Source organism: Leucopleurus acutus (assembly GCF_964270905.1).
Source record: "Leucopleurus acutus genome assembly, chromosome: 4".
Taxonomy (NCBI): Eukaryota; Metazoa; Chordata; class Mammalia; order Artiodactyla; family Delphinidae; genus Leucopleurus; species Leucopleurus acutus.
This window is the reverse complement of record NC_139146.1, coordinates 63,875,363-63,887,935: the sequence shown is the minus strand read 5'-3', so window position 1 is coordinate 63,887,935 and position 12,573 is coordinate 63,875,363. Positions and strand designations below refer to the sequence as shown.

The following is a 12,573-nucleotide window of genomic DNA, read 5'->3' as shown; positions in this document are numbered from 1 at the left end:
TTCAGAATAGATATTAAAAAGTAATATGTGAAACGTATACCTAAAAGGTGTCTTACTTTGGCTGGTAATAGAAACATTTTAAAGCTACATTTAAAGGAGGGGGGCATTGCATTCTCTAAACGTGCCCGCCCTCGGGGGAAATCAATCTCAGAACCTCCTCACTTGAGAGGCCCTTAGAGAAGCGGAAGACGCAAATCTGGGCGCGGTCCTGGGCCCTGCCTCTCCTCGCGATTGCGGCGGCCTGCGGGTCTCGGGGGCTGCACCTGGGCCCACGTGGCATCTCCCGCCTCCCGCCTCCCGGCCTGGGCCCACAGGAAGCTGCGCACCTCGTGACGTCATCACAGGGCGCCGCTGCCTCGACCTCCTTCCACTTCGCGGGAGAAGTTGTTGGCGCGAATGGATCCCGAGCCGCGGTAACGGATTCCCCAGCCGGCCGGCCTGCCCGCCCGCGCCTTCATCCGTGGGCTGCAATGGTGAGCCCCCGGGGGAGGCTATGCGGCCAGGGGGCTGGGGAGAGTTTGCAGGCTGGGCGTGGACCTGGCATTCCTGGCATGGAGGGTCGGGGAGGATCGCGATGCGTGGCTTCGGAGGGGAGCGAAGGCAAGAAAGGGGCCACAAACTAGGCACTGGTCTCACAGCTTTCCTTGCACCGCGGGCTTCAGCTCTCAGCCGCAGCCAGCGCTCAGGGCTCTTGGTGCTGCGCAGCAGTTTTAACTTTTTGCCACTCGTGGGGGAAGGGAGAAAGGAAGGGAGTAATGAAGGTGATTTTGGGGGCTCAGCGGTACAGTTGCTTTTCCTGTTCAGTGTTGCCTCGAACCTCGGTTTGAGTCCTGCCTAAAGCGTTGATTTCAGGCTTTGGGTCTCGAAGGAGAAGAATGTAACAGACTTTCCTTTCTAATGAAAAAGTTGTCTTAGGCCTTCAACTTTCATGATTAACAGCTCAGCGAAATGCTCATCACAGAGCCGTTTTGAAATCGATGGCATGGGAAGGATGTTTTATTTTGTTTAGATGAGTTCATAGAAATCAAAGGGATAACACGGTTTACCAGGAGAAAAAACAAAAAACCTGGTAGAAACAGCTGTAATACATTTGACAGCTGTCATCGCTTATCACCTGATGTTAAAAGTAATCTTTAAAAAAAACCCTTCAGTGCATTATACCACCTCCCTATAATGATCAAAATTGCATTTTGGACTTCAGGCACTATGGTAATTGTGTAAAGTTCATGAGATTTGGAGTCTTGAAGGTGAGAGTGAGGCAATGTTTTGGTCTTGCTCTCCCATTTAATGGTTAAGTGGTTCTGATTAAGTAAATATCTTAACTTTAACCTCTTAAATCCTCTGTTTCCTTACCTGTAAAAGGGGGGAAATATAGCTGCCTTAAGTGATTGTCTTGAGGATTAAACAAGATAATAAATGTAAAGCTTCTGTTCTGTTTCCTGGCATGTGGTAGGAAGTATACAACTAGGTTACTAATGATCTAATTTTCTCAGGAAGGACTCTATGAAACATTACAAAGAGTTTTAAGGGACATCAAAGATGCCTCTGATGTTGTCAGTTATGGTGAACAACAGCTTATTTATTCAACTTTTGATTATTCAGTTACTTTAAATGATTGGTTCTTTTCCCTCTTAGTACTCCTGTTCATAGTGCATAGGAAAAATAAAGCCCTTCTCAGAAAACAAGTGGGGAAAAGGTTCTATAAAGTACATAAGAGTTTTGGATTATATTAGTGTTTAATTTAGTCCTTCTGTCTTGTAGTACAAAAATTAGCAGAATCCTAGACCAGAATTCTGTTCAACCTATGTTTATTGAACACCTATGCACAAGTTATATTGTACAGTAGTTCTTAACTTTTGCGTGGGTCACAGCTTTCTTTGATGTTGTGGTGAATGGTATGCAAGTTTTCTGCCCACAGAAATACATATGGATACATACACACCATTTTAGGGGATTTGCATATCTTCTGAAGCCCTTCTACAGGTGCAGGGTTAGCAACTCTTGCCCTGGGAGCTGCATCTTTTTCTCAAATCTTTTCCAATTAAAGTTATCAAAGGAATAAAATACTGTATATCCACAAAATGGAATACTTCGCAACCATTAAAAAGGAGAAAACTTTATGCCCTGATGTGAAACAGTTGCCAAGATAAGTGAAAAAAGAAGGTGCAGGACAATATGTAAAGTATGCTACCACTTTATGTAGGAAAGGAGAGAAAAGAGTATGCCTATTTTGCTTGAAGATGTGAAGGATACACAAGGAACTAACTGATAACATTTGTTGCCTCCAAAGATGGGAAATGTGTGTCTGAGAGGCATGGTGGGAGGGAGACATTTTACCCATTTGAATTTTTGAACCATGTGAATATAATGTCTATTAAAGGAATCGAAATGAAATTAAAATAAACAGAATAAAAAGTAGCCATGTAAATGATTTGAATTGCTACGAGGATTTAATTATTTGCTCAAAATGTGAATAAAACTTGAAAGATGCCGTTTTTAAGAAATCAACATATATAATTCATTGGCTGGCATAGTTATTTATTGAAAATATGCATAAGTTTGAATTAAACATGCATGAGACTTAAGGGAAAGCCTTTTTGAAGAGCTGTCAAAGAGAGTCTGACTACATCTAAGCTGCTTCATTGCAGCATTCTGGGGGAGACCTTTCACATTGTAGTTTACTATGCGAATGCTCTCCCGGAGCAGTGTTGTCACCCTTTTATAATGTGTTGGGTTTTTGTTGCTGCGCGCGGGCTTTCTCTAGTTGTGGCGAGTGGGGGGCTACTCTTCGTTGTGGCGCGCGGGCTTCTCATTGCAGTGGCTTCTCTTGTTGCAGAGCATGGGCTCTAGGCACGCGGGCTTCAGTAGTTGTGGCACCTGGGCTCAGTAGCTGTGGCTTGTGGGCTCTAGAGCGCTGGCTCAGTAGTTGTGGTGCACGGGCTTAGTTGCTCTGCGGCATGTGAGATCTTCCCGGACCAGGGCTCGAACCCGTGTCCCCTGCGTTGGCAGGCAGATTCTTAACCACTGCGCCACCAGGGATGTCCTGGAATTGTTTTCTTAATTTCATTTCTGGATTGTTCATTGCAAAAGTATAGAAATATAATTGGTTTTAGTATATTGATCTTGTGTCATGCAACCTTGGAGAACACATTTTGTAGTTCTAATAGTTTTTTAGTGAATTCCTTAGGATTTTCTCCATTTAAGATCATTTCATCGGCAAATGAAGATAATTTTACTTCTTCCTGTCCAATCTAGGTGCCCCTTTTATAATTTATTTTTTGCCTAATTAGTTTTTTTTTTTTTTTTTTTTTTTTGCCACAGTGTTGAATAGGAGTGGCAAGAAGGATCTGTCTTCTTCCTGACCTTAAGGGACTACATTCTAACAAATTACCTGTTGTTTTTAAAGTATAATATAATTTTAACTATTTTAAAATTATTTCATTTCTCTCTTCTGTGCTGCTATCAATATACAATATTAGTCAGATGTATAATTTTGCATTTAAGTGGTTTTAAAGAAAAGATTTTTACATTTGGATAGGTTTTGTGAAGTGTGTTGGTGATAATCAATTTCTGCTTGTGGATTTGGTGGAGGACTTAAAAATATTAATCAGAAATATTTATATTTCTTTACTTTCAAAATAGAGAAGTAAAGCCAAAATGTAATATTTTGGTAGCTACCCACAGAGCACTGCAGTACTTATTTTGCATAAAATCCTGTACTTGTCAAAGTAAGTGAACACGGTGGCATGATTTGCTTTCTCTTTGCATTTTTAGTAGGCACAAACAACTTGTTGGTTGGTTGAGCCCATTAGCAGTGGAAAAAAGTTATAAGAGCTGTTTGGTTATACTTCAAAGTTGATATATATCAGCTTTTGTACTTTGACTTTTTAAAGTTAAAAGGTCATTATGATGGCTTACTTTGTGCAGGTTTAGGAGTATTTACTGCAAAAAACTTTTTTTTCATCTCTATTAATAGATTTATAATCAACCAAGTTAGAAAATTCTAAAAAATGCATGATTTTTTTGAGTACCAGCGAGGTCTGGTACTTTGTCTTGACTTATGCATATTAAAATTGCGTTTGGGTTGCCTGATAGGCGATGCTTCTCTTTAATAGTGTTGTAGAATTGTTAGTTACACCTTAGGGTAGGAGAGTGCAATAAATCTTTTTTTTTTTTTTTTTTTGCTTACACTTAAGAGCATTTAAATTTCAAAACTTTTACTAGAAAATGCCTTGTCATTCACAGTTTTTTCACCTGTGAATTAAAGTTAAAGAATGTCATAGATTTGTTCTGTGGATTAAATTAATTTTTTTAAGTGTTTAAATCATTGTCTGGCACAGAGTAAGTCCTATTTAAGGGTTTGTTAAAAAAGTAAATAAATGAAGCCCTAAATCAGGGCACTGGCAACAGAAATAGAGGAAAGAAGACAGCAGTATTTGGGAGATTAGGTTGGGTGGGTTGATTAGGTGGAGGGTCAGAATAAGGAGGAAAAACAGTGCTCATTTTTCTGTTTTTGGTTAATGGTGGTGCTATGCATTGAGGAGGGAAATAAAGAGAGAGAAGCAAGCCTCCAAATTATGGGCTTAGTTTTGGACGTTATGAGCTGGAGGCACCTTTGGGGCATTTGGTAGGGGTGGAGATGACAGACTATTGGCTACATGGATATGGAGCTCAGAGGTCTTGAGTCGAGACAAGATTTAGCAGGTAGCAGTGTGTTTTTAAGTGGTAGTGACATTGAGATGGATGTGAGTTAGCTTATGCAGTGTGAATATGTGAATCAGAAGTTTTTAACTTAGGGTTCATGGAGAGCCATTAATAGGCTTCAGGAAAAAGCCCTGAAGAAGAGGAAGTATTATACTAAAAGTGAAAGTGTTTTTGCTTTTTGTAGCCACAATATTGTAATATGACAAGAGAGTACTATATGATAGAAGTAATAATACACAATAAGTGTTAATACCCACTTAAAGTTTCTTAAAACAAAGTGCAATAGGTAAAGTGATGGCAAAAAATTAGTCTCAAATAAAGATTATTTTAATACACAATCTTTAAAAACAAATTTACCATGAATTTCATTTTACATAATTAAGAACGTCTCTTTCTGAGCCCAGGTGTGAAGGTCAGTGACCTTAGGAATAACCACTCATGTGTTCAACCATTATTAATTAAGCATCTGCTTATCTGAGCTGTTGGCCCTGTACTTGAGATACAGAGGTGAGTAAGCTAGACAGGCCTGCTGTATGGAACTTACAGCAATGTTTTCAAACTCAGATTACTATGACTATCAAAAGTATCTCCTACTAATCATTTTGGGACCCATTTCAGGTGTTGCTTCTTTTGTTCAACTGTCCCTGAGGCTCTCTGTGTTAGGGGCTCCTGGTGCTCTTACAGTTTTGTGATTTGGCTCTGTCTTAGCACTGTTTTGTATTTAATTCTTTATATACTAATTTATCTCCCAGGTAGCCTCATGAGGGCATTTTCCTGTTTGTGTCCTAAGTGCCTGCCTGTAATCACACAAGGACCAAATGTATCAGGAATAATGAGAATGGAAAGGCCATATTGCTAGTTGTGGAGTATGGCTACTTTTGCATAGATCCTTAGAATTATGGTAAAACTATGAGGGAGCAGTCATGATCAAGTAGAGAACTATGAAAGGGATTTGTAGTCAGAGGACCAGGTTCCATTCTGTTGTGCCATCTCTTCTAATCCCCACAGGAATCCTGTGGAATAAGTGGCATTACGAGGAAACTAAGGGCCAGAGAAGTTAAGTAATTCATCCCAAGTGTCTGGAAGTAAGTGGCAAAACTGACAAAAAGCTTTTTTTTGTCTGACTTAATTCCACTTACTTACCTATAAAATGGAGATAAATCATTCTATTTGCCTTTATACCTCACAGAAACATCAGAAGAGATAAATCTATGTCCAGTAGCTGTAAGTAAAAGTGTGAAAAACTTAACTTGTTACTATTAGCTGTGTGTGCTAAAATTTGTTTTAATTTTTATGTAATTTTTGCCTAAATCTTTTGTCTTATTTGAACTGACCTGTTCAATTAGTAACTATTAAAAAAGAAAGTAAGAAGAGTGAATTACTACTCTCTTTTGGTTCCCGAAATAAAACTATTTCTTTCACCATTTCCTTTAGAAATGAAATTACTGGGACAAAGGGTATGCACATTTAAATTTTTGATAGATATTGTTAGATTGTCTTGGAAAGGTTATACCAATTTTTACTTTTTTTTTTTAACATCTTTATTGGAGTATAATTGCTTTACAATGGTGTGTTAGTTTCTGCTTTATAACAAAGTGAATCAGTTATACATATACATATGTTCCCATATCTCTTCCCTCTTGCGTCTCCCTCCCTCCCACCCTTCCTATCCCACCCGTCTAGGTGGTCAAAAAGCACCGAGCTGATCTCCTTGTACTATGCGGCTGCTTCCCACTAGCTATCTATTTTACGTTTGGTAGTGTATATATGTCCATACCACTCTCTCACTTTGTCACAGCTTACCCTTCCCCCTCCCCATATCCTCAAGTCCATTCTTTAGTAGGTCTGTATTTTTATTCCTGTCTTACCCCTAGGTTCTTCATGACATTTTTTTCTTTAAATTCCATATATATGTGTTAGCATACGGTATTTGTCTTTCTCTTTCTGAATTACTTCACTGTATGACAGACTCTAGGTCTATCCACCTCATTACAAATAGCTCAATTTCGTTTCTTTTTATGGCTGAGTAATATTCCATTGTATATATGTGCCACATCTTCTTTATCCATTAATCCGATGATGGGCACTTAGGTTGTTTCTATCTCCGGGCTATTGTAAATAGAGCTGCAATGAATATTTTGGTACATGACTCTTTTTGAATTATGGTTTTCTCAGGGTATATGCCCAGTAGTGGGATTGCTGGGTCATATGGTAGTTCTATTTGTAGTTTTTTAAGGAACCTCCATACTGTTCTCCATAGTGGCTGTACCAATTCACATTCGCACCAGCAGTGCAAGAGTGTTCCCTTTTCTCCACACCCTCTCCAGCATTGATTGTTTCTAGATTTTTTGATGATGGCCATTCTGACTGGTGTGAGATGATATCTCATTGAAGTTTTGATTTGCATTTCTCTAATGATTAATGATGTCGAGCATTCTTTCATGTGTTAGTTGGCAGTCTGTAGACCTTCTTTGGAGGAATGTCTATTTAGGTCTTCTGCCCATTTTTGGATTGGGTTGTTTGTTTTTTTGTTATTGAGCTGCATGAGCTGCTTGTAAATTTTGGAGATTAATCCTTTGTCAGTTGCTTCATTTGCAAATATTTTCTCCCATTCTGTGGGTTGTCTTTTGGTCTTGTTTATGGTTTCCTGTGCTGTGCAAAAGCTTTGCAGTTTCATTAGGTCCCATTTGTTTATTTTTGTTTTTATTACCATTTCTCTAGGAAGTGGGTCAAAAAGGATCTTGCTGTGATTTATGTCATAGAGGGTTCTGCCTATGTTTTCCTCTAAGAGTTTGATAGTTTCTGGCCTTACATTTAGGTCTTTAATCCATTTTGAGCTTATTTTTGTGTATAGTGTTAGGGAGTGATCTAACCTCATACTTTTACATGTACCTGTCCAGTTTTCCCAGCACCACTTATTGAAGAGGCTGTCCTTTCTCCACTGTACATTCCTGCCTCCTTTATCAAAGATAAGGTGACCATATGTGCGTGTTATCTCTGGGCTTTCTATCCTGTTCCATTGATCTTTCTGTTTTTGTGCCAGTGCCATACTGTCTTGATTACTGTAGCTTTGTAGTATAGTCTGAAGTCAGGGAGCCTGATTCCTCCAGCTCCGTTTTTCGTTCTCAAGATTGCTTTGGCTATCTGGGGTCTTTTGTGTTTCCATACAAATTGTGAAATTTTTTGTTCTAGTTCTGTGAAAAATGCCAGTGGTAGTTTGATAGGGATTGCATTGAATCTGTAGATTGCTTTGGGGAGTAGAGTCATTTGCACAATGTTGATTCTTCCAATCCAAGAACATGGTATATCTCTCCATCTATTTGTATCATCTTTAATTTCTTTCATCAGTGTCTTATAATTTTCTGCATACAGGTCTTTTGTCTCCTTAGGTAGGTTTATTCCTAGATATTTTATTCTTTCTGTTGCAGTGGTAAATGGGAGTGTTTTCTTGATTTCACTTTCAGATTTTTCATCATTAGTGTATAGGAGTGCCAGAGATTTCTCTGCATTAATTTTGTGTCCTGCTACTTTACCAGATTCATTGATTAGCTCTAGTAGTATTCTGGTAGCATCTTTAGGATTCTCTATGTATAGTATCACGTCATCTGCAAACAGTGACAGCTTTACTTCTTCTTTTCCGATTTGGATTCCTTTTATTTCCTTTTCTTCTCTGATTGCTGTGGCTAAAACTTCCAAACTATGTTGAATAAGAGTGGTGAGAGTGGGCAACCTTGTCTTGTTCCTGATCTTAGTGGAAATGCTTTCAGTTTTTCACCATTGAGGACGATATTGGTTGTGGGTTTGTCATATACGGCCTTTATTATGTTGAGGAAAGTTCCCTCTGTGCCTACTTTCTGGAGGATTTTTATCATAAATGGGTGTTGAATTTTGTCGAAAGGTTTCTCTGCATCTATTGAGATGACCATACGGTTTTTCTCCTTCAATTTGTTAATATGGTGTATTACATTGATTGATTTCCGTATATTGAAGAATCCTTGCATTCCTGGAATAAACCCCACTTGATCACGGTGTATGATTCTTTTAATGTGCTGTTGGATTCTGTTTGCTAGTATTTTGTTGAGGATTTTTGCATCTATGTTCATCAGTGATATTGGCCTGTAGTTTTCTTTCTTTGTGACATCCTTGTCTGGTTTTGGTATCAGGGTGATGTTGGCCTTGTAGAATGAGTTTGGGAGTGTTCCTCCCACTGCTATATTTTGGAAGAGTTTGAGAAGGAAGGTGTTAGCTCTTCTCTAAATGTTTGATAGAATTCGCCTGTGAAGCCATCTGGTCCTGGGCTTTTGTTTGTTGGAAGATTTTTAATCACAGTTTCAATCTCAGTGCTTGTGATTGGTCTGTTCATATTTTCTGTTTCTTCCTGATTCAGTCCTGGCAGGTTGTGCATTTCTAAGAATTTGTCCTTTTCTTCCAGGTTGTCCATTTTATTGGCATAGAGTTGCTTGTAGTAATCTCTCATGATCTTCTGTATTTCTGCAGTGTCACTTCTCCTTTTTCATTTCTAATTCTATTGATTTGAGTCTTCTCCCTTTTTTTCTTGATGAGTCTGGCTAATGGTTTATCAATTTTGTTTATCTTCTCAAAGAACCAGCTTTTAGTTTTAATGATCTTTGCTATTGTTTCCTTCATTTCTTTTTCATTTCTTTCTGATCTGATCTTTATGATTTCTTTCTTTCTGCTCACTTTGGGGTTTTTTTTGTTCTTCTTTCTCTAATTGCTTTAGGTGCAAGGTTAGGTTGTTTAGTCGAGATGTTTCCTGTTTCTTAAGGTAGGATTGTATTGCTATAAACTTCCCTCTTAGAACTGCTTTTGCTGCATCCCATAGGTTTTGGGTCATCGTGTCTCCATTGTCATTTGTTTCTAGGTATTTTTTTGATTTCCTCTTTGATTTCTTCAGTGTTCACTTCGTTATTAAGTAGTGTACTGTTTAGCCTCCATGTGTTTGTATTTTTTACAGATCTTTTCCTGTAATTGATATCTAGTCTCATAGCGTTGTGGTCGGAAAAGATACTTGATACAATTTCAATTTTCTTAAATTTACCAAGGCTTGATTTGTGACCCAAGATATGATCTGTCCTGGAGAATGTTCCATGAGCACTTGAGAAAATGTGTGTTCTGTTGTTTTTGGATGGAATGTCCTGTAAATATCAATTAAGTCCATCTTGTTTAATGTATCATTTAAAGCTTGTGTTTCCTTATTTATTTTCATTTTGGATGATCTGTCAATTGGTGAAAGTGGGGTGTTAAAGTCCCCTACTATGAATGTGTTACTGTCGATTTCCCCTTTTATGGCTGTTAGTATTTGCCTTATGTATTGAGGTGCTCCTATGTTGGGTGCATAAATATTTACAATTGTTATATCTTCTTCTTGGATCGATCCCTTGATCATTATGTAGTGTCCTTCTTTGTCTCTTCTAATAGTCTTTATTTTAAAGTCTATTTTGTCTGATATGAGAGTTTCTACTCCAGCTTTCTTTTGGTTTCCATTTGCATGGAATATCTTTTTCCATCCCCTCACTTTCAGTCTGTATGTGTCCCTAGGTCTGAAGTGGGTCTCTTGTAGACAGCATATATATGGGTCTTGTTTTAGTATCCATTCAGCCAGTCTGTGTCTTTGGTGGGAGCGTTTAGTCCATTTACATTTAAGGTAATTATCGATATGTATGTTGCTATTCCCATTTTCTTAATTGTTTTGGGTTTGTTATTATAGGTCTTTTTCTTCTCTTGTGTTTCTTGCCTAGAGAAGATCCTTTAGCATTTGTTGTAAAGCTGGTTTGGTGGTGCTGAACTCTCTCAGCTTTTGCTTGTCTGTAAAGGTTTTAATTTCTCCATCAAATCTGAATGAGATCCTTGCTGGATAGAGTAATCTTGGTTGCAGGTTTTTCTCCTTCATCACTTTAAATATGTCCTGCCAGTCCCTTCTGGCTTGCAGAGTTTCTGCTGAAAGATCAGCTGTTAACCTTATGGGGATTCCCTTGTGTGTTATTTGTTGTTTTTCCCTTGCTGCTTTTAATATGTTTTCTTTGTATGTAATTTTTGACAGTTTGATTAATATGTGTCTTGGTGTGTTTCTCCTTGGATTATCCTGTATGGGACTCTCTGTGCTTCCTGGAGTTGATTAACTATTTCCTTTCCCATATTAGGGAAGTTTTCAACTATAATCTCTTCAAATATTTTCTCAGTCCCTTTCTTTTTCTCTTCTTCTTCTGGAACCCCTATAATTCGAATGTTGGTGCATTTAATGTTGTCCCAGAGGTCTCTGAGACTGTCCTCAGTTCTTTTCATTCTTTTTTCTTTATTCTGCTCTGCAGTAGTTATTTCTACTATTTTATCTTCCAGGTCACCTATCCGTTCTTCTGCCTCAGTTATTCTGCTATTGATCCCTTTTAGAGTATTTTTAATGTCATTTATTGTGTTATTCATTGTTGCTTCTTTCATCTTTAGTTCTTCTAGGTCCTTGTTAAATGTTTCTTGCATATTCTCTATTCTATTTCCAAGATTTTGGATATCTTTACTATCATTATTGTGAATTCTTTTTCAGGTAGACTGCCTATTTCCTCTTCATTTGTTAGGTCTGGTGGGTTTTTATCTTGCTCCTTCATCTGCTGTGTGTTTTTCTGTCTTCTCATTTTGCTTATCTTACTGTGTTTGGGGTCTCCTTTTTGCAGGCTGCAGGTTCATAGTTCCCGTTGTTTTTGGTGTCTCTCCCCAGTGGCTAAAGTTGGTTCAGTGGGTTGTGAAGGCTTCCTGGTGGAGGGGACTAGTGCCTGTGTTCTGGTGGATGAGGCTGGATCTTGTCTTTCTGGTGGGCAGGTCCACGTCTGGTGGTGTGTTTTGGGGTGTCTGTGGACTTATTATGATTTTAGGCAGCCTCTCTGCTAATGGGTGGGGTTGTGTTCCTGTCTTGCTAGTTGTTTGGCATAGGGTGTCCAGCACTGTAGCTTGCTGGTCGTTGAGTGAAGCTGGGTCTTGGCGTTGAGACGGAGATCTCTGGGAGATTTTCGCTGTTTGATATTATGTGGAGCTGGGAGGTCTCTTGTGGACCAGTGTCCTGAAGTTGGCTCTCCCACCTCAGAGGCACAGCACTCACTCCTGGCTGCCACACCAAGAGCCTTTCATCCACATGGCTCAGAATAAAAGGGAGAAAAAGAAGAAAGAAAGAAAGAAAGAAAGAGAAAGAAAGGAAGGAAAGAAGGAAGGGAGGAAGGGGATAAAAGAAAATAAAGTAAGGTAAAATAAAATAAAGTTATTAAAATAAAAAAATAATTATTAAGAAAAGAATTTTTTTGAAAGTAAAAATAAAACGGATGGATAGAACCCTAGGACAAATGGTGAAAGCAAAGCTATACAGACAAAATCTCACACAGAAGCATACACATACACACTCACAAAAAGAGGAAAAGGGGAAAAAATAATAAATCTTGCTCTCAAAGTCCACCTCCTTAATTGGGGATGATTGGTTGTCTATTCAGGTATTACACAGATGCAGGGTACATCAAGTTGATTGTGGAGATTTAATACGCTGCTCCTGATGCTGCTGGGAGAGATTTCCCTTTCTCTTCTTTGTTCGCACAGCTCCCGGGGCTCCCCTTTGGAATTACCCCGCCTCTGCGTGTAGGTCGCTGGAGGACGTCTGTTCTTCGCTCAGACAGGACGGGCTTAAAGGAGCCGCTGCTTCGGGGACTCTGGCTCACTCGGGCCGGGGCGAGGGAGGGGTACGGAGTGCGGGGCAAGCCTGCAGCGGCAGCGGCCAGCGTGACGTTGCACCAGCCTGAGGCGCGCCGTGCGTTCTCCCGGGGAAGTTGTGCCTGGATCCCTGGACCCTGGCAGTGGTGGGCTGCACAGGCTCCC

The 12,573-nt window shown here is 39.3% G+C and overlaps 1 protein-coding gene across 2 annotated transcripts in view; it reads left to right on the top strand.

Annotated features, from left to right (window-relative positions):
- Positions 1 to 363: 363 nt before the first annotated feature.
- Positions 364 to 12,573, top strand: part of RFC1 (replication factor C subunit 1) — an 82,975-nt gene continuing 70,765 nt past the window's right edge. For both annotated transcript variants that reach the window (XM_082838833.1, XM_082838834.1), the window contains exon 1: positions 364 to 473. In XM_082838833.1, coding sequence (XP_082694959.1) covers positions 471 to 473 — 3 coding nt within the window. In that variant the 5' untranslated portion in view covers positions 364 to 470. The remainder of the gene's footprint in view (positions 474 to 12,573) is intronic.